At 39.2% G+C, this 26460-nt stretch overlaps 3 protein-coding genes across 5 annotated transcripts in view; 1 reads left to right on the plus strand and 2 right to left on the minus strand.

Moving 5' to 3' along the window:
* Positions 1–603: 603 nt before the first annotated feature.
* LOC107089190 (chromosome unknown open reading frame, human C19orf25) lies at positions 604–5201 on the minus strand. Its single transcript, XM_015381837.1, has 3 exons — positions 5038–5201; positions 4648–4826; positions 604–1586 (listed from the first exon to the last, which is right to left on the minus strand). Exons 2-3 carry the CDS (start codon positions 4793–4795, stop codon positions 1405–1407), a joined length of 330 nt encoding a protein of 109 aa, XP_015237323.1. The 5' UTR covers positions 4796–4826; positions 5038–5201; the 3' UTR covers positions 604–1404.
* Positions 5202–6177: 976 nt separating this feature from the next.
* Positions 6178–26460, minus strand: part of apc2 (adenomatosis polyposis coli 2) — a 36433-nt gene continuing 16150 nt past the window's right edge. For both annotated transcript variants that reach the window (XM_015381852.1, XM_015381850.1), the window contains exons 8-14: positions 19823–19921; positions 18627–19026; positions 17828–17926; positions 17582–17721; positions 16927–17121; positions 16485–16699; positions 6178–16335 (exon numbers count right to left, since the gene is read on the minus strand). In XM_015381852.1, the coding sequence (XP_015237338.1) occupies positions 10812–16335; positions 16485–16699; positions 16927–17121; positions 17582–17721; positions 17828–17926; positions 18627–19026; positions 19823–19921 (6672 nt within the window). In that variant the 3' untranslated portion in view covers positions 6178–10811. The remainder of the gene's footprint in view (positions 16336–16484; positions 16700–16926; positions 17122–17581; positions 17722–17827; positions 17927–18626; positions 19027–19822; positions 19922–26460) is intronic.
* Positions 21562–26212, plus strand: LOC107089203 (E3 ubiquitin/ISG15 ligase TRIM25-like). 2 transcript variants are annotated; one of them, XM_015381854.1, is made up of 5 exons: positions 21562–21682; positions 23491–24284; positions 24462–24591; positions 24718–24755; positions 25457–26212. In XM_015381854.1, the coding sequence occupies exons 2-5, from the start codon at positions 23591–23593 to the stop codon at positions 26005–26007; spliced, it is 1413 nt and encodes a 470-aa protein (XP_015237340.1). In that variant the 5' UTR covers positions 21562–21682; positions 23491–23590; the 3' UTR covers positions 26008–26212. The 2 variants fall into 2 exon arrangements, with proteins under 2 accessions (XP_015237340.1, XP_015237339.1); XM_015381853.1 differs by having other exon boundaries at positions 24450–24591; positions 25457–26210.

The following is a 26460-nucleotide window of genomic DNA, read 5'->3' on the forward strand; positions in this document are numbered from 1 at the left end:
TTGCTCTATCTAATCAGGTAAACATTAACCATTAAATCTTTATCATTAGCATTTTATCATTAACAAGCTGTTAGAAAGTCTGAGTCACCCCAAAAACACATCCAAGAGTTGAACCATCAATCTGGGGATAGTGCACAGAAACACTTTGAAGATCCCTGGTCTAGATCTATAGGATACACCAAAAAAAAAAAAAAAAAAGATCCATCAGACCTACAAAAATTAGTTCTTTTAATTTTTTATTCCATAAAAATATTGTTGTTTAATGTATGGTTGAGCAAGTAAAAATTTATCATAATGAAACTTTTTTTCATTGAAAAAAAAAAAAACAAAACAAAAAAATCAGCTGATTGCTTTCAGCTTGGATATTTTGTCCCACAGCATGAAAAGTTTGGTGCAGGATGCCCCAGGTCTCTGCAACAGCACCATCTACTGTGTGGAGAGAGTTAGAGGAAGAGCAGAAAATAGGACTGTCCAGATGTGTCCAGTAGCATTTAATGCAAGCCTAAACTGTTAAGGATAAATATATTTTTTAGTATTATCAACTAATATAGAAGGTTAAACTCATGCATACAAAACCACTTCTCGAGACAAACAGATGGTGATCTGGGAGGTGTAGCTTTACTAATACAGATTTTTTTTTTTTTTAATCTAAAAGGTATTCTCTGCAGATGTTTATACCTCAAAAATATGATTCAGTTTTGTACAAATGGTGCTTAAAAAACACATTACCTTGTTCTGTTGATTTACCTTAACAGTGTTTTCATGTCCGGTTAATGAACTTTCATCATATTGTTTGTAAACTCCAGAATGAACTATGGGATCCACCTTTTGTTTTCTTGTTCTCAGATCAGTAGATTAATGAAAAATAAAAACACAAATGCTTCAAATAATCGAGGACATGAACACTGATTCTAAACAATCAAAGATTAGCATAGAGAAATCATGCAGTTTATTTCTAAGTTTCATAGTTTTTGTTTAATTACTATGATTTTGTTAGAATTAATTCATTATATGTGCACTGCTTTATGCTTTTGATCTAATCATTAAAATATTAAGAATAAAGATTTCCACATACATGAAAAACAATGTAGACAAAATAAAACAAATATTCCTTTTTTTAAATAAATGATTTTTTTTATTTCCTTCTCTTAGTGTTCCAAGATTTACTTGTAATGCCGATTTCCCACTTGCTCTTTTATAATGTGCACTACTGACTTTAAAGCATCACAAAGTAGTAACTCTCAGAAATGATTAGGGATAATGCAAATGTTCAAGATGTGAGGTCAAAGGTCATCCGACTCCATCTGACTCAAAGTCCCAGGTCTGAGCTCTGTCAGGTTTTCCAGGGGAAGAGTTCAGTGAACAGAGGCAGAGTCTCTGAAAGAGGAGGTGTCGAGTATTAGGTCAGCAAACTTGACCTTTAACCTCTTCCACAGTTCTGTCCAGCTGTTCACCCGCCGCCTGGAGCTCTTCTCTCCTTTTCTGCAACTGGTCCTGAGCTTCCTTCAGTCGCTTGTTCAGCTCTAAATACCGATAACACTGCTGGAAACGCAGCTCCGCCTCACTGTCTGCAGGCTGGGATGAATCTGAACACAGAAGGTCCAAACATAGGTGAGCAGGTTAAAGGATAGAAAAATCAATTATAAGAACAATTTATGTTTTTCATTGGTTTGCTTAAGGCTGAACACCTTTGCCAAAAAGCTAAACTGCAATTATTATCAAATAATAATTTTTTTTTCATACTACTATTATTTTCCTTTGCATGAAAAACAAGCATGTAGATTTTTACTCCAGGGTTTCTGTTTTTTTCATGACCTTGAAAGCCTGTTTGTTCAGAGTGCATTTATACAGGATTTAGACTTTAACCTCTGAATGAGTCTGAACGTCCACCCTAATCACTATATAGGGCACTATATAGTATGTAAAGCGTTTTGTACTGAATTTTGCTATACAAATAAAATTGCTGTCCCTAAATATGACATTTGTCAAATAAATAAAAAATTGCAAAACAAGAAACGAAATCATGAATTCAATAGATTAAATAAGTTTAAAAAAAAAGAATAGATTTGAGATGGAAGAGCAGAGGGCGTCCTGGCTGGAATGGGTGTCTATTAGAGCTCAAAATATACCAGCATTTAGAAGGACTGTCTGGGATGTAATACTGTATGTGTTGGCTGGTGAACTCCAGGTGTATGAAATGTGTGGCAACATTATACTAATCTTGTTGTGCTGACATAGATTATATTCTGAAGGACGAGAGAGCAAATTAATGAAGTGGATTAAATGGAAATACAGTCAGTTTTATTTGGTAAATCAGATGTCAGGGCTTTTATAAATATTTTTGCCAAAAACAGAAGAAAAATTAGACACGTTTTTACCAACTGATGCATCTTAATAAATTAATCAAATATTTTGAGCAATACAAGCAAAAGTTCAACTTCAGGCATTGGTGTGATCAGCTCCGTGTGTGACTGGTGTGGATAAGGCCATCAACTTGATGAAACAAAATGCAGTGTGTTGATAATGTGAGAAAATGCTGCTAACTTAGAAAACGAGCAGAACTGAGAAAACAGAGTATCTAAGTGACAATGAAAATTGAAGAGTAGTTTGTGAATGGTTTTAGATGAGTATTTTGATGAAGTCACTCACACGGATGTGTTTCTCTTATCAAAAATGAAAGATGGATTACTTAACAAAAATAGGGAAAAGAAAATGGGCCCAGTATTGTTGCAGAAATGTTTGAAATTGTTGCATGGAAAAATATGGCACTAGGTTCCAGTCCTCCTAAATAAAGGGAGTTGCTAGGACAGTTATAGGCTTACCGGTAGGTTACCTGGTCTAAGTTAAATTAAAATAAAGTGCGGATAGGAAACTAAAACAGCCTTCCTTGAATTAAATGAAACCCAAATTCTAGTTAAATGCTGAAACTGTGGTCTTGAGTGACAACATTTGGTCTGTGAAGTTTTGATTGTGATTACTTTTGATCCCTGATTAATGATACATCATCAGGGGGACTGTTGATTGTTTATTCCATGATTCTTTTTTGGAAAAAATCCTTCTGCGCATGCGCAAAAAACAGCATGCTGCAGTTACACCGCTTTCAATCTCTATAACGCCTCCCTCAAGTGATTCAGACACCTCCCGCTCTGTAATTGACATTTATTCATTCCTTGCACTGTTTTTGCACGTCACTATCACTTTATTTGGATTTATAGTTATACATATGCATATATATATACATATATATAGAGAGAGTTATGCGTGTATATATTTATATTATTTTGTGTGGTTTTTTGTAAAAAATGTTTGTATATCTGGAGCGTGTAACAAAAGTAATTTCCCCATGGGATTATTAAAGTATGTCTGATTCTGATTCTATGATGTTGAAAGAAACAGTGCTTAAAGTTTTCTTCTATGATTAATATCCTAGTCATAAGCAGACATTAATGGGTTTGTTTAAAGGTGACATTGAAAATGTCACCTTTTCAGGGGGAATTGTTAGGATAATTATCATTGCAGATGTGTGAGTTCATTACACCTTGGTATTGGCTGCCTGTTGCACGTCAAAACTGACATTTTAATCTAATTAAAACAGTTCCTCTGTGTGGATATACAGTTATAATCTTCATTCTATATGTGGCAAAGATTTGGAAATAGAATGAGAGTGGTGTCCTTGAGCTAAGAACACAGTGTATTATTTTGAAAAGGCTGGAGCTACGGATGTCTAATCATCTGCTAATGTGTATGATATAAAATATGATGATGTGGCAGACTAGAGATGTATAAAATGCCTTTTTAACTGTTAATCCTTCTTGCTGCAAGGCAGCAGTGCTACCCATTGCCTCACTGAACAGCCCGAATTATCAGTATATTAGATAAAAATAATAAGAGTAGGTTTTACCTCTGTTTACCTCTGCACAATTCTATTTCTTCAAAAGAAAACACAGGATAAATACACATACAACAGACATATTTAGACTAGACTTGGTTAAAAAGGAACATATTTACCTTCCCTCTTAGTCAGTTAAAATGTAACCCTTTTCAAAGTGTTAAGTTGTCCCAATTTTACATTATTCTGAGCCACTGATACTTCAAACATTGATAAGCAGCATCATGTGTGTGTAGTGCTTATAAAATTTGTACAAATGTAGCAAAAAATGCTGTTCTCTCTTTAATCATAATGTGTCCTGATGCTCACGTCAAGCATAAAAAAATAAAAAATAAAAATAAAATAGGAGCATGCATAATGCCTACGACCAATGACATCAGACCAATGCAACTTAAGACAAATAGTGTCCCTGCCTAAGTTGAAATCAAACCAGAGTGTAGCATATAATTTGTATGGAATGTCCTAAAATGCTTGCAACTAAGACTATGCTTTTAATACGCATATTGATGTGCCAGTCATTACAATGATTAGCATATCAAGGCTAAGGCTGTGTCTGAATGTCTGCCCTAACCCCTAAATCCCTCAATCAGAGTGATCTCTTTTCAGGGAAAAGAGCTAGAAAGATAGAGCTTCAAGGTGCAGACACAGAGCCTATCTTTAACAAGCACATTCATTTGAACACATAGTTGTTTGATGGCAATGATAGAATAATGGCAGATGGAGACATGGATTAATTAATGTCTTCTGTGTGGACCCACCTTGTTCAGTTGTATCAAGGATGTTAAAAACTGGATCATCAGGAGCAGCTTTGTTGATGTCTTCCAGGATCTCATCCATAGTGGGGAGCTCAGGTCGGCTCGGTAGAACCAGCCTTTTCTTGCTTTTAGAACCAATATTCATTTTCATGAGAATTGCTCCACCTTCTCCATCTGAAACACTGAATCCATTACGAATTAAATAAAATCTGTACAAACTGAGTCTGTCAGCCGATTTATTAATAGAAAAGAACCGCTTGTGTTAATATATGTTTCATGTCAGTGCTTAAAGTGACGTAAAAAAAAATAGATTATTGTTAAATTATGCGAACAATTGAATTAAGTTCCGTTTTCACATGTAAACAAGCAGCCACCTAAATCTTAAAATCTCACCAAGGTTTTCCGGGTATTCAGAAAACTTTCCGTTACGTTCAGGGTTCTGCTCTACTCGTCAGAATCGTGTTTTTCCCACTTTAATCTGCTGGAAACCGAGCCGAGTCTGGATTAAAATACATGAATACAGTCAATCTACCACGACACCGGAAGTCAGGCGTGCGTCATGGCGTCACGTGCGACGTCTGTCCAATGACAAAGGAGAAACTGGGGCAATAGCGCCCCATGTTGTTCAGGCAGCTGTTGAAGACGGATTTTTTTTTTTTTTTTGTGAAATCTGATTATTATTATTTTTTTTTAATTTCCGAATATATATGACTTATGTGATTTGATTGAACAACTGATTGCATTATAAACTGACACTTGTACAGCTTTCATAACATTTCCATTCCATAAAGTGCAGCAGGGTCAAATGTGAACACTGTTGGAGAAAACACATAGTGCCAAAACGCATTGATATTGAAGTTCAGCATTAATACATATAGATGCAAATATGCAATATTTGATTTTTGCATTTAGCAGCCTAGTGATTAAGGCATAGAGCTTGGAATCCAGAGGTTCTGAGTTCAAGCCCCACTCCCACAGACTGCTGCTCTGGGTTCCTGAGCAAAGCCTCTTAACCCCACACTGCTCCCCAGGCGCCGCACAATGGAAGCCTACTGCTCCCCAAGGGGATGGGTTAAATCCAGAGTTAATTTCATTGCTCTGTACTTGTGACAGTGTAAAGACAATAAAAGCTGGGGAAAAAACATGATTTAGAGTTTTGTCAACAGTTCAGCTGTCCGATGGCAGTGGGGAAGAAGCTGAATCAGAATCTGCAAAGCCTCTTCCCAGAGGACAGTATGGAGAACAGTCCATGGTGGGGCTGTGTGGGGTCATTGATAATGTTACGGGCTTGGGACACGCAGCACTGGTATATATGTCTTTAATGGAGGGAAGAGGAGCCCAGATGATCATCTCTGCTGTTCTCACCTCTCTTCTCACTTTCTTCTAGTCTGCGGAGCTGCAGCCTCCATACCACACAGTAATGTTGAGATTTTCAAACCAACAATTTAGTGTTCTTTTCTGTTTTGTTGACCTAAAAAAATCTGAGCACAGTAAGTGAACTTTGTAATCTTCCTGTTTAAAAGAAAGACAATGCAGCAGTTTAAGGAATCATCACTTTTTATTGGAATGAAGACATTTAAACAACACGCTTCTGTTATTTTGCATGTTAAACATGGCACACATAATGCCTCTCAGACCTTTTTCAAATGGAGCCAAGATATTAAAATTAATCTCAGCTATAAACTTTTCTCAGATCAGGTGTGAGTAAGACCATTAATGGTATTGTTGAAGAAAAATTCAGGACCTAAGCACAGCTGTTCTTAACCTAAGGGGATTCTCCACCCTTTGTATCTTTTCAACGCCAGCTGCTTGGCTTCAGATTTGGTTGTTTGAAAAGTATTTCACATTTTAGTTTGCATCTTGCTAAAGCAAGAGCAAAAATCCGATTGTTTTCCCGACTCTTCTGCTCGAATGTTTGTTTTTTTATTATTTTGACCTGCCAAACAATCTAAATATGAAATAATTCTTCAGTGTAGATTGCAATATAGCAGCAGGAGTTACAGCTGGTTTGAAAGATCTTGGGTTTCATGCCTTTTTGAGCTCCATATTCAGTACTGATTTTCAATGAATACACAAAAATAAGCCGTTTCCCATGTTTTGCCCGTGATGTCTCTGATTATTAGTTATACTGCAGACATTCTTATTTAATTTTGTAGTTTTCTTCTAAAAACTCTTGACTTTGATAGTATTTCAGATGAAGCAGTCTTTAAAAGTTTGCTGGGGATGAGAATGCAGCAAGAAGAGGTTACATTGCTTTTTAAGACAATGCTACAGAAGTACAATAGGGTGGTTTTATTATAACAGCCACTTAAACAAGGTTAACGTGTGTTCCATAAACCTCTTTGAGGGCTCATGACAGAGGTAAAGTACAATTACAGTGAAAATTCATTGTCTGTAAAATCTTCACCACCTATCGCTACCTTTACAGCAACACACTTAAGCAGATATTAACATGTACAGAGTTGCAGAGATTAACTCCTGGGAAAACCACCTAAAATCCTATTGTAATAGGTACAAAGTTAGACCATAAAGCAGACAGCAGGTAATATATACTGTACTTGTTGGTTAAGAGTAGTTTCTTTAGCATGTGGAAGATTTAAGAGAGTTCAGCCTCAGAAAACAACCTGGCAGCTAACTGTGAGGCTTGGCTTTTCACGATATGAGTTTTAGGACAAGGTGCTTCATGAATTTAATTAGTGACGTTGACTTTCATAGTCTAATTGTAAATCCCATATTGTGTGTGGTTAAAGTAGCCTACATTAACATCAGCTGGTTTATGCTAATGACGAACCAGTGGGAGTATTTCAAGGCTTCATAAGCCAAAACATTCTGGTCTTTAGCAACCTCATATAAGGCAAAACCTATTCATGAGAACTTGGAACTTAGCTAATAATCCCGCGAATTATAAAAAAGTGTGATAGTTATTAGCATCAATATGCTAACCAAAAACCTACTGATGCGTTCCAATTACCACAGAACTGGAAACTTGTATTGACTTAATCTCTTAGGAGATTTTGATCCAGTTTCCCTTATGTGGATATTTGTTCTTTTCATTGTTTGTACTGCATATGGCCACTCAGGCCACTGTTACAATAATAAAACTTACAAATACCTGACATAAACAATGTTGCAACATCTTTACTTATAAACTCTAAAAAGTTGTATGGGTACAGCTGACGAAATGTTGAGAAAATGATAAAGAACCGCTAAAAAGAGTTTCACTGCCGTTGATTCACGTGGAAATCAGGTCCAGTTGCTCCGACTTTCCAACTTGTAATTCTGACTTTCTGTAGTGTCCCTGCTGAGATGTCTATTTAAGAGGACAGTAATTCTTTCAAGTACAAACAAAATTGTGTATTCATCTCCAGGTTTAGCTAGTGGGTCAAATAATACAGTGGAGACTTAGGCTATGTCCGAAAGCCACCCTTACCACCATATAGGGCACCGTATAGTGGTTACGCCGTTTTAGATGAGTGTCTGAATGTCTAGTGGATGAAAAATTAGTGGACTTGAAATTTCCCACATTGCATCTTGAAAAGTAGTGATCATCTATGGTCACTACATGAGCAGATATATCCTGGATACTTTGCGAGAAAATTTCCTCTTAAGGGTCATGGGATTTGTTGTCACAGCGCCTCATTGTCGCCCATGGCTGTCGCAACCCAACAGAGGCAACAAATAACAAAGAAGCCACAGGCAGAGTGCAGGGAGGTGGAGTTACATGACCAACGGGGAGCTAAAAGCAATGATCACCTGTCCGAACGGTCAGTTAACTGAGTTTACTGTAAAGTCTACTATATAGTCCCAGCTCCATATAGTGATTGAGGGATTTAGGGGTTAGGGTAGACATTCAGACACAGCCTTAGCCTTGATATGCTAATCATTGTAATGACTGGCACATCAATATGCGTATTAAAAGCATAGTCTTAGTTGCAAGCATTTTAGGCCATTTCATACAAATTATATGCTACACCTTCTTTACTGCTTTGGAAAGTGAGATGGAGAACAGACACAAGGAAAATAGCACAGGAATAGACTTACAGGGCTCATTTGATATGTATTAATTCAATTCAGGGCTTAATCTGTGCCACTGCCTCATGAAGAGCTTCTAGAACGCAATCGGCGAATGGATTGTTATCTGAAGTGAGAGGCTGTTGACTAAAAAAGACTGAATTAAATGTCTGAAAATATCCAGCCAAGCACTGGACTCACAGTCATCATGGTGCAGCTGCGGTGCAGGCGTGCAGCAATAAGACACAATAAGAGACTCACATTGACCACAGGCTGCCACTGCTGCGATTCAAGATTCAAATGGCGCTCAAAAGAAGAAAAGTTCATATGAGTTTATATTCTTTCCCAGAGTTATCAGGCAAAACGTATCTGTACAGATAAAGGCCTTCTTATTTTCCCCAAACAAAATAGTGTGGGATGGTAGATAGATCACTGTGTTTATTTTGAAAATTCACCAGGGTGGGCACACTGATTTGAATGATCTGGGTTCCTGGCAGCACCTGCACCACTTCTGCACTGCGTTCAATAAGAGCACAGCCTAAGAAGTCTCTGCTTACTGCTCATCTGTTTTAACTTTGTACCTTCTGCTGTTGGAAAAGCCAAACCACTAATGATACCATATTGTTGATATACTCAATAACAGTACCTGAATATATCAATAAAATTAAATAACATGATGCATTACCAGATGCTTTTGGTTGTGTTGTTCATCAGTACACAGTTTGCATTTTTACATGTTTTTTTGTGTCACAAAAATACAGATGACATTGGACTTGGAAAATATTTCCCTTCTGAATTACATCATGGCATTATTCAGTACCCTTAATGTTTACCAGTGTATGTACACAGTGAGTATGTGAGCATGCTGTCAGCCGTTAACACTCACCGGGAGGTTTCTTTATATATGGTGGGTTATGTACAAACCTGATTAAGAAATAGGATTGTAGAATGTAACAAAGACTGATACTGCCATTGCAGGATTATTAGTGAAAGAAACAGGTGCGATATCTGACATACTGAACATATGTGGTAGAGGATTACTTTAAAGTTTAAGCATAATATATTATACCTAATTAAAACAGAAATCAATAGTGTATATGAGCTATTCTGCATTATACTACAATTAGACTATAGAATATTTTGAATTTCAGGGTTAACTTTTGATCCCTTCAGCAATGACACCTTAATATGACTGATAAATATAGAATTGTAATATCAAGACCAGTACTGTGGTAACCAAATACTTGTATTTATGAAGTGACTTTTATCACATTACAGCTCTAAAATATTAGGGCAGAGGCTATGTTTTTGAAACAGAATTTGTTTAACCCCAAAAGCAGACCATGATCTTTTTTACCTGTTAGTAACTCAGTTTTTAAAGTTGAAATCTTGTCAGAAAACTGTGGTCATGTTAATTTGTCTACATACATCCAAACATGTTTCAGTAATTTTATGAGTTGAGAAGAAAATGGTAATATATAAGTGTGCAGACTGATTACAAATAGAACATTGTAATTGTAGATATATTCATTTGGAGAAACGTCTCTTTGGACTTCCATAAGTCTAATGGTCTGAAGCATCTTAGTTGTCAAGTGATAAAACAACTGCCAAAGGCTCTAATTTCTGGTGAGTAAAAATATTTCATAAGTCATTTTGTGCATGTAATTTGGAGTAGTTGTAGGTTTTTAGGCAACCACAATTTAAACCTTCTCATCATAAGTCCAACTGAATGGTAGTTCACATTTATCCACAAACACTACTGTTTAATCCGATTGTTTCCTAGAGATGATTTTTCATGTATATGCTGGAATAATGTTCATTGTCTTTTATGCTTTGACTACTTTTCTACCAGGCAATTAGTCTACAAATACAAAAAAAGTATAAAAAGATGCAATGTTCTGTAAAGATGTCCATTAAAGAACATCACTGAAAGTTTTTGGTGATCCATTCGGGCCAACCTGTCTCCATGCATACATCCAATGCAGTAGGATAGTAAACGGAAGCTCTGATCAGTTGGTCAGAGAGAATAGTTTGAATGGAATAAATGGGAAAGAAAAAAGGGAAAATATTTGAGGTATAGGACCAGCACATTTTCCATCTCAGTGCTGAGCTTCAGTCTGCAGTCATTCATGCTGATTAGTAATCAACCACGTACCCTACAACTCAGCTTTTTCCCCAGCTTTTTCTGTCATTGTAGCTGTCTGGCATTGTGGGTCTTGCAGACAGCAGGCCATGGGACTAGGGATGTAGTTAAATGGAGTGACTCTGGCAGACTTGCTTGGGGATCCTTGGCGGAAAGTGACAACTCCACCAACATGGCTGTCTGATGTACCAGTAGTGCTGAGGCTTTTCAGTGAGCCATCTGAATCTGCATCCTGATGGTTACTCACAGAGGTAGCACTAAATTTCCTAAGGAAAGCCACTCTAGCCTCTTCCTCAGAGATCAATGGAGCTGTTTCAGTTGGAGAGGTACTTGAGTTAGTTTTGTCATTGGATAAATCTTCTGTCTGGACTGTTGCGTCAGTTGTCTTGCGAGATGCAAGTACTATTGTCGGCAGTTTTCCTGGAAGAGCGGGTAGTTTCGGCTTTTCTCCATCAGGAGAAGGCACCAGTGGTAATGCATTGGCGGGCAGCGTGCTTTTCAGAATTTGTGGTACTTCTTCATCTCTGATTCTTCTCCAAGTAACTCCAATATTACGTCGAGATGTGGATCTCTGGCCTTTCTTCTTTGTGTCATCCTCACTTTTTGCTCTTCCACTTGAATCAGATGATGAGGAACGGAGAGAGGAACGGCTGGTAACACGACTCAGTATATTTATGCTTGGTGATGAAGCATGACGCTTAAAGGTGTCTTGGTCCTGTTGGTGCCTGACTCCAGAAACTCTACCAGTTCCACTTCGCTGGGCTGCCCTGCAGGGACTTTCAGAACTAGTTCTCCGTCCAGGTCGTCTTGCAGGTAGATCTCTTTCACTAGATGTTGCCCTTGACAAAGTTGTAGTCTGCCTTTGAGAACCAGGGTTTGTCCTTTGTGGTTGATGTACTTTTGCAGGCTCTTTTACTTGCACCCTTTTTGGGACTTGCACTGCAACTTTTAGCTCTTGACAGCGTGATGAGCACAGAAATACAGCTGAAGCTCCAGGAGCTGTTCTTCGAGGGGATCCCTTTTGTGATCCCAATGAATTGTGAGGAGAGCCATCCCGTCTTAATGCTGTCCTTGATTCCTTAATAAAGGTTAGCTGTCTAAGGAATCCATTTTGATCAGATTCACCCCTCCCTGAATGAACAGACGTCATTCTAACCATGTCAAATCGATTGGCTGGCGACACTCTTTTCCCATTAATATGATTACTTTGTTTGGGTGATGTTTGGTTGGTTACCAGTGGGGATAAAGGTCGGGGCTGTCGAGCGGAATTCTGCATAAAAGGTATTCGGACAGGTGACTTTTGAGTTTTAGGTGGGGGAGATTTTTCATTTTTATTAACAACAGGGGAACGTCCTTTTCTCTCAGGGGGACTACTGGCTGGTGAGCTACTACTTGATGATGCAGGCTTTTTCTGGACTGCTTTACTTGTCTGACTTTGGTATGTTGTTTTCTTCTGTGACTGCTTGGATGGTGTTGAGCTCTGTGACGACCCAGAGGATGAGCTTTTTGGTATCCTTGGTGGTGGAGTAGAGCTTCTCTTTGGAAGGGACAATTCAATTTCTTGCGGCTGGCCAAGTCTGTGAAGGCTCTTTGACCTGTGTTGAGCAAGGTTTGGGTTCTTTGGAGCATCTGTCAAGCTTGGCATTTTTCTGGGAGGTGGTCGTTGTGATGGAGCTGTCACTTGCTGGGGTGTATAAGTTACTGTCCTGCCTCTGAAAACAACTGGCAAGTTGGGAACTGGCTTGCGTTGAGCAAAGTCTAGAGGTTTGTTAGCCTTTTTCTCTTTTGCAAATTTCTTTTCTTTCGGTGTAAAACTGGATGTGGACATGAAAGACAGAATTGACTCTGTCTCTTCAGAGGATGGATCTTGAGATTTTGAGGCTTGCAGTCCAGTGACAACGCAGTTAGCACCTTCCTGTATAGCTCTCCACTCAACACTATTAAGGTCAGAATCATTATCCCAACCCATATCATCACTATCAATTTCTTCATTCATATCCCATCTGTCAGAGTCCTTTTGTTTAAGAGTATTTTCTTTCTTTTTCCTGGAAGCCATTTTTCTTCTTTGCTTTGGCATGGCCGATGTTATGCATTTTTGCAGGAGGTCATCCTCTGAGTCCATGCTGACAGAGCTTGGAGAGCTTTGTTCGTCATACTGATAGTGCATATTAATAGCCTTTGTTTGATGTGCTGTATTGAGAGTTTTATTGTGTCTGTTTTTTTGCCACATTTGCTGTACTTTTGATTTATGGTCATCATATTCGGCCTCACTGAGTGAACTGACAGAGGAGCTGAGTGAGTAACATGCCAGGGATTCATCATGTAAAAGATTTTGTTTCAATCTCTGAAATCCTCTAGGCTTTCCTTGGGAATTATCTCCCCTACCAATATTTGTCATGCTCCGGGAGAGGGTGTATCTAGTTGCCTCCTTTATTTGTTTTCTGCTTGTTCTTTTGAAAATTTCTTCACCATAGAAGTCGTTACTGTCCTCTGAAGAATGTGTCATTTGTCTAAATATTTTGTTATCTTTTTGTGTTCTGGACTTGACATTGGCCTCTAGGTTTTGTTTTATAACTGGAAGTTCAAATTTTCTGTATGAGCCTTGATCTTCTTGCCTCCTTTGTTGATTGGGAGATCTATCTCTATTTTTTAGGCTAGCCACTCTGTCAGCTACCTCTTTGCTCTGCATTAACAGCTTCTGAGTGGGTATCACATGTTTGGTTATTCTGCTCATTTGTATCTCAGGTGGGTAGTTCATCCCATGTGGTTTGTGGAAATGTGAAAATATCCTCAAGTCTTCAATTCTCTTTGCATCCTTGTCCAACAATTCCTGTTTGCTAAGGCCTTTATATGTGCAGTCTTTAGACCCCCTGTTCTTTAGGGGATATTTAAGTGTTTCATCACTTAAGGATGTTGTGCTTGAGAAGTTGACAGGTGTACCCTCTGCAGAATCTGTGAAGGAAGAATCATCCAACTTCAAGTCTTTTTGCAAGTCTATGTTTCTTCTTCTAGGGCAAATTTGTGTTTTGCCATTTGAAAGAACATTCAATTGTAATTGCATTTGTTTTCGGGTCTGGGGGTTAAGTAAGTTGGAGGGAATAGAAGTCAGCAGGGAAGATCTTACTCTTCTAAACTTAGAAGGCATTGCTGAGTTGATGCATTCCTTCAGAATCTCAATATCTTCTTCAGAGTTGCCCTCACTGTATCGTTCCCCATTGTCAAATCCTTCCTCATCCTCATCAGGGTAGGGGAGAGACTCATTATGTTGCTGGAGTAGGGGAGTTAATTTCAACTCCACATCCTTTTGGATGTAATGCTCATGAAGAGGCAAAGCACTTAAGCTGGAAGCACAAGAGAAATTTTCTGTGGGTTTTTCAACTGTAAAATAGATCATGGTTTCTAGATCAGAAGGGTTGAACCTCTCCTTAGAATCTGTGATCTCTATGAACTTCCGCAGGCTGTTCTCCCATTGTCCTGGTATCCCTGTTGTGTGGGTCTCTGGTAAATTTGACTCAACACAGCATGGGGTTTTACTCCGACTAGGAGGCATGGTTTGTCCTGGACTGTCTGGAAGATCACTTGGACTTATTGTTCCATCAATCATCTCACTACAGGGATCACTTTGGATGGAACTGGCAATAGAAGGAGACTCAAAACTTCCCAGTGAACTTACAGAGCTACATCGGCTTAGAACTAATGGTGTATCATGGATATAGTTCTCAGATGAACTGGAAGGAGATCTGTCTTCATTTATAGCAGGTGACGCTCCCCTAAGGAAAACCTTTTCCTTTTTGGGAGTACAAGAGATTCCAATGGGATTTTTCTCATTGCTGGGTAAGGTTTTTGAGTCTGTCTTAAGCAACTGACTGTCACTCAGATCCTCTAAAGTTTCATCTTCTTGCTCTTTCTTCACTTCTTCTTCATCATCCACCTCAATTATTTCCAAAGATGAATCACTCTCCAGCTCATTCTCACTCTGTCCATCAAGCCCTCCATCACCTGAAGAAAGGGAAGAGAGTGAGCTGCAGCGTGAGAAGCAGATTGGAGTGTTTTCCACTGAATATTTCTGGACTGTTTCCATTGTCCCGACTGTTGGACTTCTAGTGGAATTCATTGGAGAAAATTTTGTAATACTTCCACCAGTCATTACAGTAGGAACCCATGCTTGCCTCCTCATTGCCTGAGCAGCCTGAACATTAATGGCTGTCTTTGCAACTCCAAATTTTGCCACACTCTGAATTAGTGGAACCTGTTGATAACTAGGAGAAAGTTTAATTGATGCCATGCTTACATCAGAGGACACTTTAGTGGATGCACTGACAGGTGTTTGTAATTGTGGTTCTTGGTTCTTTTCGTTGTCTGTATTGTTTTGCTCCACGACATTCATACCTTTATTGTCCACAGAATCTCTCTCTGGAATATCCTGCTCGTTTGCCTGATTCGGACCAACTGGTCCTACACTGAGATGTTCCTGATGAGCCACTTTGAGGTCCAGTTGGTTTGGTCGTTGTTGCTGGATTGCTAAAGCCTTAGGAGCAGGTCGCATCTGGTCTTTGCTGCCACAGTATCCATCACTGGTGCTGCCACTGTTTAGGCTGTCTGTTGATACACTTGTGTGGGTGGTTTTGAGCCGTAAAAGAGCATGAGCTCTGCTGAGGCGTTCTCTGTAGGCTAAGCTACTCACATCGGAAAGACGGCATGGGGAGCATGAATTTGCCCGAGCTTCGTTAAGATCATCTTGTGCATAAGGCCAGTCTGCTAGGTGGTCCTCAGAGCTGAGGCTAAAACTGTCCTCAGAGGATGTGTGCATGGTGATATCGTCCACTAGTCTGTCGATTTTTGCAACTGTGTTGGTAATCTTTTTAGCAAGCTTTTCTGCTGCAGCAGAGACCACATCATCAGGAGGAGCTTGTTTTTTCTCAGGCATCTGAGGCAGGTCTGTATCTCTCTCAGGTTCATTATCTCTCCTATGTAGCTGATTTTGCACAATGTTAGAGTTGGTGAGATACATGGGCAACATAGAATAGCTACCAGTATCCAAGCTGCTGGAGTTATTGGGGGCTTCATCATCATCAAAGCAACCAGAATCCGAGGCATAATCCTTTGCTAGACTTTCAATATGCCTAAGAGGTTTGCTGAGGCTAAGGTGTTTGGGGCTGTGTTTCTCAAGCGTATCAAAAGTCTCAGCTAGGTGTTTGGCATTTAACTCAGCTTCAAAAGCTTTTTGCTTCCTCATATAGAGAGAGGGCACACAGGAGCCAGGGGACATGACTGCAGCATCCTTGTATTTTAAAGGTCGATTTGTAAGGAGGTTCCTTAAAGCTGCAGCACTGCCCATGGCGATCATCTTGTGCTTGGAGTGAATGAGGTTGCGCAGCATGCTAACTGCTCCTAGGTCCCATAGAAGCTCCTGGTCTTTGGGACTCCTGGCTGAAAGATTCCAGAGAGTCCCGCAGGCATTGCTCACTATAGTCAAGCTGTGAGAGCGTAGGTGCTGCAGTAGAGTCTGTAGACAGTTGTGGTCACGCAAGATTTGTCTGTGCAGAAAGAAATAGGAATTTATTTTATTTCAGATTTTTACAAATACTTAAATAAAATATATAAAAAAACACTACATTCTAGAGTAGTAAAGGAAAATAGACTGATGTTTAAAAGAAATATGTTCTCACAAAGAAATGTAACACACCTGTAATCCTCTCTTGTGGCGATCAGACTAGACACATTTCGAAGTATCCCACCTCCGCTTTCTATTATGGCAAGAGAGTTAGTCTGACAGCGGTATGTCAGTGTGCTGACAAGGAAACCCAAAGACCCTTCGACCGAACAGATTGCCACTTTGTTGTCAATGTTGTGTGCTGAGAGGTTCCACAAAGCACTAAGAACGCTCTTCAAGGTTGACTCCTGTATAATTGGTGAAAGAAAAACGATTTATCTCAACAAAGGATTAAACTTCATTCAATTTCAGTTTCAAACAGTAAAATGAAGTGATGATGTGCTACTATAGGAGTGGTTTAACTTCTGTTAGAATTCTAAGACAGGATAATGTTCACTGGATCTAAAGCTTTTTTTTTAATATCTAACAACCTTATCCTTTCCAGGTTCAAGTAATTTAGATGTCCTGTACCCACCTTGGTTGCCTGCAGGGCACAGGTCATGAGTGCAGACACACAGCCGATGTCTCTCAGAACTCTCTTGGTGCTGATGTCTGCCCTCCAGGAAAGGTTCCTCATAATGCTGGACACCACCTGATGAAGCTCTTCACTGTCTGTAGACAGCTGGGCCACCAGAGCCTGAAGACAGCTCTTTCTTGAACATAGGGTGGCCTGCAGAAGGAAGATCACGGTGCCAGGTTAAGTAAAATACAAGCTAATTCTTCTAACATTCTAAAATAACAAGGGTTATTTTAAAATCCCATATTCATTACTGTTTTCACTAATATTCTCAGCCCCAATTGTAAATTATTTAGAATAAATGTATTTATCTATTGTATTTGGGTTTTCTATCTGTAAAAACCTAAGACAAAAAGAGTTGCTTGATGGATAGAGAGAGGGCATTAGATTTAGAAATACACACATTTATCATATATACTCGGCTTTCTTTTTCCAAAGCTGTCCTGGGCTAAAATCTTTAGTCAGATTGCAGACTTTTTCAAACATGCATAGGAACCCTGCAGTAATATGAAAACAGCTGTTGGTGAGCAGTTGGATAATAAAACACTGAAGGTCAAGTAAGACTTGGATCCAGATCCTGCCTGCCTGGGTTTCTTCACCTGCTTGACCTTACCTTATTGACGACGTCACCAAAGGTGAGGTTGGTAAGAGCCATTCCTGCATAGCGACGCAGTGCCATGTTGATGGGGTCATTTTGCATGCCATACATTTCATGCTCAAGGTGGATGAGATCTGCCACCACCTGCAGACAACCTGGAGAACAACACACTCTCAACTAAAAACTCACAACTACAACTTAAAAAATGCCTAAAAATAAGTTCTCCATTTTTAGAATAATTAGTATAGGGCAAACACAAACCTAATTCATTCATGGCGCGTCTGTATTCCTCTTCAAAGGACATTTTCATGATGGCACACATGGCCTGACAGATCTGAGGGTCCACAGGTTCAGGAATATCTACACATCCATGGAAAAAAAAACAAAAAAAACAGCTAAACTCAAGCCAGATCAAAGCTTTATAGTTTTAAATACATCAAATAAAGCAGGCATGCCCAAAATTGCGCCTTAAGAGTCGCTCTCCTGACGGTTTAGAGGTTTCCCTCTGCTCCAGCACAGCTGATTTTTCTTGATAGCTGATTAACAGGCTTTTGCTGAAGTACAATCAACAGAATCAGCTGTGTTAAGCAGGGAAACCTGTAAAAGCAGCAGGAGAGTGAAACTCGAGAACCGACTTTGGGAATACCTGAACTAAAGAATTTTGGAGTCATTCTATATTCCAGTTTTTTTAGTAGATCAGGCAACAAATGACAGAATCTTTTAAAATCTTTTATATTTTTAGACTGGTTTTAGTATGCAGGTTAGTAATTGTAATTTAGGTGTGGATGTATGTGCAAAATTGTGTGTCTCTCTGTAGCCCTCTGTTGGAATGGTGATCTGTTCAAGGTGTAATCTGCTTGAGTATCTGCTTGGTACTTGCTTGGTAATTTTAGATCTACTTTCCCACAATTATAAACTGCCAATTGCTGAACAAAGAACTTCTACTTTGATATTAATCAGGATTTAATTGGCTAATGGTTAGATCGTGTGCATCATTATGTGGGTAAATGCAGCCACAACATTTGCTTAACCTAACTTGAGTGAGTATTTTTTGGCTCACCAGATGTTTTAGTCCCTCCAGGTGAAGGCGTCACAGCATGACTCTCAAGCCAGTCCCAGCCACTGTCACAGTAGGTCCGGATCTGCTCCAGCATATGCAGGACCTTCATCTCTCGGTGGGCCTGGCCTTCGTCCTGCTGTGAGAAGATAATGTTGTGGAGAGCAGCGCTTGCCCTGGATTTGGTGTCTCGGCTGCAGCTGTTGGAAACAGAGCCACCTGAAGTCTCCTCAGGAACTCCACTGGGGACTTCATGCAAGATCTGAACAAGCAAGGGGACACAGCCAGATTTTCTCATGGCGATACAGCTATCTTGAGAGCTTGACAGGGCCAGGAGAGTCCGGGACATCTCATCCTTGTCCCTGTTTGCCAGCATGGAGAGCAGCCAGAAGACCATCTCCACCTAATGAGGAAATGTAAACAGATAAAAAATTGGAGATAACCATAGAAATTGGCTAAAAGCTGCAATCAGACGACTCAAGGTCCCATCAATGAGAGTTGAGTATATTTATATATATATATGTATATATATATATATATATATATGGAGGGTTTGCAGTGCCTTTCATGAGAATACAGAGACAACTGGAGCAAAATTCCACCATGGTACATTATTACAATATCGTAAATACACATTCACTATTTTCCAAACTTGACTTTTGTTAATTTAGAAGCAAACAGGTATACACCGTATTCATCCAGTTTTAATCAGCCACCAGAAAGCCAGAAATGGACGAACTCCTTGTCCACATTATAGGGAAACATACACCAACCTTTGTGTGCATATAGCATCCTATTTTTTCTTCTTTTTGCTTTTTTTCTAAATAAAAAAACTGTTTCCAAGTTGAACTAGCACATATATTTTAAAGTTTCACTAAAGTGACCGAAAAACGTATAAAGCCTGCAACATCAGGCAGGCTTTGTATGTTTACTTTTCTTTGAAAATGTACAAAAATGTACATGTACAAAAATTTTGCTAAACAACATGATTTCATTTTCAGAGGCCCTAAAGGATACAAATGCATGCAAGCATCACAAACCCTATTGCTTACTGCAATTATGCACTAGTCAGAAGATGGTTTCACATGTAAATGAAGCTCAGAGAATATAACTCTTTGCTTAAGCGCTTGGCCAAAGTACCTCAATGCTTCATAATGTCTAATCTTTCTATCACTAGTAGAATATAAAGGAGTTATTACCTTGCTGCCCCCATCTGCAGCTTCAGCTCCAGCAGCCGTAGCTGATGATGAACTGCTGTTCTCTGGTTCTCCAGCAGGGGGCTTCTCAGCTCCAGATAGCTGCACACAAAAATGACAGAAGGCATGAGACACTCTCTGACCCAGTTTCATTCCTTTACCAGCTCTGCTTTGTTTTAAGAGAATGTTTAGGGGAAGGTTTAAATTAAGTTTTTTATTAAACAGTGGGACACTCCTTCAAGTTCAAATACTGCAGGAGCTCAGTTCAATAAAAAATTAATGATGCAGAAAACCTGAGAGATTATATGACAGAGAATATGATCCAAGTTTGAGTTGTGTTTTTTTTAAGCATGGAATCTTGTCTTTGCAGCAAAACTAACTGGGAGATGTTAATTTTACCACCTTCATGCATGTGTAGTTTGAGATATTTAAGGGAATCTCATTCATTCATTCTTTAGCTTTAAACATATGCAAGCCCAACATTCCATTAGGGACCCTCGCTCACACCAACTGGGATTTAAAAACAACTTCATTTGGATTCACAGACGGGAATCCTTTAAAAGTTTATATCAAAGCACATTTCCACACACATACACACACACACACCCACACAGTGCATATATCTCATCACCATGGCAACCCCTCCGGCTGTGATGCGTTTGCAATGAAGAGCTGTAAATGAAGATCGTACAAAGAGCTGAGCTGTTGTGTTTTCCTTCAGTTGAACAAAGGAAACCTGGATGTTTGGCATCGTCTTGAATCTATGGCTGCGATCCAAACGCATCCATTAAAAGACGGACTGCTGCTGCAGTAGCAGCAAGAAGCTGACAAAATGGAGGCCAGTGAGCAAAGTTGCTGCCCTGATCGGCTTCTCTCTGCTGTGTGACAGGGGACAAACTAAATTCTAATTTCTCTTGAGGTCTGAGTCCAAATGTGTTTACTAGCAATCAGTGTTCTGACTGCTAGTATACAGATTTGGACCTGAGGAAGAACATTTAGTTGATACTTGACTTAAAAAAGGAATCAATAGGTCTTTTAATTAGATCTTCAAATTCAGTAAGCTGAGCGGTTGCCTTGGTGGCAGTTTTACTGCATAAATGCTTCAAAAATGCAAATAAACAGTTCAGTTTTTCTGCAGCTTTCACCGTGTTTTATATGTGCAGCACCTGATTGGACACAGGAAGACTTGATCCTGAGGAAAACCTTAAGCTTTCTAAGTCAGAATTCAAAATTTAGAAGGGGTTATTTTTTATTTGTCCTATAAAAAAAAATCTGATTTATTTATTTATTTTTTTTACCAATATCTGGTGAAAGAATATCAAATTGCAGCCAGAGATTCTTGATCTGTCATAACTAGCAAAACATCTGAATTTTTATATGTTGTGTTTTTGTGATTTTGTGCTACACCAAGGGACCTTTTCACAAATATAAGCCAGTATTTCAACATCTTCAATTAAAAACATGTAAACTGTTGGTGCCCAAAGTGTAGCCTAGGCCCTCTTTGATTACCTAAGCTGATTCAACTTTAGGTAAAAGAGTATGATGTAAAGCTTAAAGGGGCCTGTCTATTGAAACTAGCCTTTTAGAAGACAAACCCAGCACTGATCTAAACATATGTTGGATTTTCCTTCTCTTCAAAGCAGAAACCAGAACTGCTGCTTCCTGTAGCCTATCAGGTCCTTCTGTGTAGCTAAAATATGAAGCCAAACAGGTCAGACAAGAGCAGAGGTGAGCTTAGTGACGGCAAGTTTCTGGTAGAGACGCTGGTTCCAGTTCTGGATTCTATCAGATTGAGGTCTGTTTTTTTGTTTTTATTTTGTTTTTGTTTTCATGAACGATGATGAAAAAAGGAGGGAAGCAGCTGTGAGTATCTGATACACTATCATTATGTTGATAAAATGGAATCCTTAGTAAGCCTGAACACGGTCAGAGGTTTATGGAAAACCCTGAACACAACTTTTACTTCCAGTTTCCTAATCCCAACATCTCATACTTCTCTTTAGTTTTGTGATATTATTATTATAGTTGAATCAATTCAATTTAAGGGGTATTGATATAAAAACAAAGTTGAAGTTTGAAAGTAACATACCACATTTTGGTATAATAATGACAAATTTTAATCTTGGTACAAATTAAGGTGTTTTTTTAAGATAGAGATCTATTTTTCGAAAATGTCCTCAAATCCTGACATTATGTGTGTGGTTATCTCTCATGGGGGATGAAATATAAAATGACCAAATCACAGTGTAAGCTTAAAACGTGGACTTAAAGCCTCTATGTTGACAATAATTTCTAGATATTAAGAGTTTTTGTCCTTTCTCTTGCTAGCAGAGGAGTCTCACCTAAAATCTCTGTTAGAGGGAATTTCAGTAAAGGAGCATTATTTCTTTTAAACCCTTATTATTTGCAGCTGAGCAGGTTGTGTGGAATCTGATCAGTGATGCTGCAGTCTGTGCAGCCAGCCTCCAGTGATTCAGCTTCCTTAGAGCCCTTGAGCCAGTGCTTGACCAGATGGAGAAAGATGTCCCCTGCTGGCTAAATGATCAAAGCTGGCTTTCAAAAATCTTTACACTTAAACATGGTCAAATCAAGACCTAAAATCTTTATAACCGCATTTGTTCTGTGGAGGAACATTAAAGTGATATCTCTAATGAATTTAAACCTATGGATAGAGAAACCTGCCCTGCGATGGATTAGCGACCTGTCCAGGGTGTACCACGCCTTTCGCCTATAGACAGCTGGAGATAAGCACGAGCACCCCTCGCGACCCCGCTTGGGATAAGTGTGATGGAAAATGAATGGATGGACAAACCAGGAGATACTAAAGCCTAAAGTATCACATTCTTTTTTCTGTGTTCAGGCCGGGCTGTGTTGGTTGCTCTAAAACCAAAGAAATTTGGTATTTTTTCTGGCTCCAATATCCTCGTCAGGCTGTAAATAAAAGTTTCTGCATCAGACTTGATACAGAGACTTGAGGGAGCGTTGGGCTAGTGGTTAGAGCAGTGCGCTTGTGCTCTGAGAAAGTTGCAAGTACCTGTTTCGATCCCCACATCCTCAACCCTGGGTTCCCGAGCAAAACCCTAACCCCACACTGCTCCCTGGGCATCACACAATGGCAGCCCACTGCTCCCTAAAGGGATGGGTTGAATGCAGAGAGTGAATTTCATCGCTTTGTACTGTGACACTATAATGACAAAAAAGTTGATTTCTATTCTATTATATTATATTATATTCTAGACTTACTGATGAGGACAATGGGGGATGAGGAGATTAAGAATGGGTTGATGATTTCATAATGACTTTTAAAAAGTGTGACTCTTCAAAACCAGTTTGTGCTTCAGATATACATATGATCAACTGACTTTGGTCTGTGAAAATCCCCTGTTTTTTTGTGTGTTTGGCTCTTTCTGTGTCCACATGGACGACACACATGACTGTTGCTGAATGTCTTTGGGAAGTTGTAACATCCCGTCAGGGTCACTTTTTGTTTGCATTTTTATTTTATTTTTTTCTAGATGTATGAAACAGTATAGAAAACACATCGTGCTACAATTACATCATAATGGTTTGGCTTAATCATTCATTTTCAACTCAATATTCTTAATATTCACAGTTTCTGGTAACATGCAGTTAATATTTATAGGTAATTCAATATAATTCTCATTAAACAGGACTACATGCTGACTGCACATTTCAGAGCACATCTGAAAATAACAAGATGGTGCTGTAAAACTGAAGATTAAAACAAAGGAGCCCAGAAGGTGATAGAAAATGAGTATTCCCAGCAAACCGTCCCTTCAAAATGATCCTAAGCAACTTGAAACACAGGAGGGGGATCTCTGGCCTAAGGAGGCAAACAGCAAGGAAAAGCAGGGAAAAGATTCCCCTAAAATGAGTCAAACAGCGAGAACAGTGATCAACCCTCTGACTCTGATTAAAGAGGACTTTAACCAGCTTAAAGAGGAAGTGAAAAAACTGTTCACGGACAAAGATTCAGAACCCAAAGCGAGCCAGACAGCGGAAAGGACTAACAACCCGTTAACCCTATTAAAAGAGGACCTCAATAGTTTAAAGGAAGAACTCTCGAACGTTTTTAAAATTGGTCCTTCAAGAGACAGAGAGAACAAGAATGGAACAGAGAAGGAGGACTCCAGAAGTGAAACCAGCATGAAAGCCTCCAGAGCAGAGAGAACAGAAGAACCTTTAAAGAGCTTTTTCGGGAGAGAGAAACCACTCCATAAGGCGGCTCAAAGAAATCACATGGAGGAACACAGAAACAGCAAAGCAGATTTAGAAATTAATTTTACAAAAACAAAGACAGACACAGAAACAGATGAGAAGTTTAACAGCACAGCAAATGGTCTGAAAACACCTGAGGTCAGTCAGCTGACTAGTTACAATACTGAGAAAACCTCAGCTCCAGCACCACAATGTGAGGCGATGTTTGCATCAAAAACAGCTACAGGTAAGGCTCAGTATTATTAGCTCTGCATCTATTTTCTTTGTTGATGTTAAGATCATTGTTTAACAGATCAATTATCTCTTATATGCATGACCTAGCCTGCATGTTTAATAGAACTATCTGCAGGTCTGTTCAGGTTGAAATTGACCCAAGTGCATCTGATACTAGTTTCTTCTGCAGCTCCTGAAAAAGACAAGACTAACCTCTGGAAGGATAGTTTATCTCCTGTGCCACCAGCGGAGGAGGTCAAATCTTTAGAGAAAGCTCTGGCCTCTGATATCACTTTATTCCCTCTAAGAACTCACCTGAGGTGAGTTAAAGTATTTTATAATGTGACCTAAATGGAGGATGGAAATGAAAAGGTTCTCTTTATACAAATCTAAGCCACTTTTTAGATTTTTTTTATTTATTGTGGGGACTGTTTCTTATTTTGCAGTACTGAACCAACAGAAGACCTGTGGTCTTTGAAAAACTGTAAGTAAAGAAGCATCTTTATATATTTCTCTGAGGACATCTATGTGTTTCTTCCTTTTATTTAACCTTATAGTGTCATCTGCATAGAGGATCGATTTTAGGTCATAAGACGTAAAGGAAATCTTTCAGGAATCTGTCAGTTTTCAGGGCTAACAGGTTATTTTCACAGATCTTACAGTTTACATTTCAGCAGAAGTGCTGACTCAAAGGCAAATGTAATTAAAATCATAAAATACCTGACACTAAACTTTTACTTGGACCAGAAACATTAGACCAAGAATTTGCTTTATGTAATTTACATTATTATTAAGCATTATTCTGTGTTCCATAAAAGTTTAAAAAAAAAAAAAAAAAACATTCGACTGGACTTGGTTTCCAAGATTTGAAGACGTTTCGGTTCCCCTTCAGGAAGCTTTCTCAATTCAAATGTCTGGATCCGCAGTGAGTTTGAGTCTTTATATAGACAAGGCCTTGTACTGCTTGGAAACATGCAAATAGAAACCGACGAGTGGGTCGTTTGGTTCCATTGTTAGCCTGTAAAATCTGAAACCTGTCTATAATTCTGAAGGCCGGTCGTTAAAGGGGGGGATTGTCGTTAGAATGAACATTTTGAAAAAAGGAGAAGAGATTTTAATGCTTTTTCGGAGAAAATTTACAACCAGAGGCTCATGAAACTATTTCTTTTCTTGTTTTAACACAAGGTGCCATTTATCTGACCTTTGACCCCAACACGGCCAACTCAGAGCTTCGCTTAACTGACCAGAACAGAAAGGCAACTCGGGACTGGTTAACACATCTATCTGTGGACCACCCGGAGCGATTCGACGAATGCCCACAGCTTCTGTGCAGGGAGGGGCTGTTGGACACAGCTTACTGGGAGGTGTTGTGGAGCGGCGGTGTCGACATCGGTGTGACCTACAACAATATCTCCAGAGACAGCGTGAGCTGCCTGCTGGGACACAACGAGCAGTCCTGGAGTCTGGAGTGCTCCGATGGGTTCTACACCCCATGCCACAACAACAAGAGATTCCGGTCCTCCTCACCTCAACCCTTCACCAACAGGGTGGGGGTTTATCTCAACTATCCTGCTGGAGAGCTCTCCTTTTTCTGCATTTCCCGGGACACAATGATTCACCTGCACACTTTTACCTCCACCTTCACAGAGCCGCTATACCCAGGCTTCTGGGTGTGGGCCGATAACGGCTCGGTGACACTGTGCCAGGTGGAACTAGGCTGGGAGCGACTCCTGTAATGAGACTCATGGTGCAACTGAAGGATTGCTAACATTTAGCAAAATATTTTAACTGTCCATCTAAATGCTGTGGGAATTAACCTTCCTTTAAACTTCTTTCTTTTCATGAAGGACAAACTGTGTCATCATATACAAAAATTATCATATAAAAAAAATTATTTAATGACAATAAAAAGGGAAATAATAAATTAATAATTATTAATTTTGTCATGTTTACATAACATTTTCCTCAATGAGAGAGAGAGCTTTAATAAAGCACCCTATAAACTAAAACCCATCACTGTGTTTCCATTGTGTATCTATGTGAGTAATGGATTTGTTCAAACAGTCACACAAAATCCTGCAGCCCCTCTATGAAGTGCATCCTTGGTAGAAGTCCTTGTGCAAATTTAGAGAATCGGGACAGTAAGGGTTAGGTCATCAACTTGCACCTTTGAGATATAGGTGTCAGGA

The sequence above is a fragment of the Cyprinodon variegatus genome, unplaced genomic scaffold (genome assembly GCF_000732505.1).
Source record: "Cyprinodon variegatus isolate N-32 unplaced genomic scaffold, C_variegatus-1.0 Scaffold243, whole genome shotgun sequence".
Lineage (NCBI taxonomy): Eukaryota > Metazoa > Chordata > Actinopteri > Cyprinodontiformes > Cyprinodontidae > Cyprinodon > Cyprinodon variegatus.

Bases quoted from the DNA above. Each gene is read 5' to 3' on its own strand.
- LOC107089190 (XM_015381837.1), bottom strand. From the start codon at position 4,795: ATGAAAATGAATATTGGTTCTAAAAGCAAGAAAAGGCTGGTTCTACCG. The intron at 1,587-4,647 runs GTGGGTCCACAC...TTCTGTGTTCAG, and splicing joins CCTTGATACAACTGAACAAG to ATTCATCCCAGCCTGCAGAC.
- LOC107089203 (XM_015381853.1), top strand. From the start codon at position 23,591: ATGAGTATTCCCAGCAAACCGTCCCTTCAAAATGATCCTAAGCAACTT. The intron at 24,592-24,717 runs GTGAGTTAAAGT...CTTATTTTGCAG, and splicing joins CCTCTAAGAACTCACCTGAG to TACTGAACCAACAGAAGACC. The intron at 24,756-25,456 runs GTAAGTAAAGAA...TTTTAACACAAG, and splicing joins CCTGTGGTCTTTGAAAAACT to GTGCCATTTATCTGACCTTT.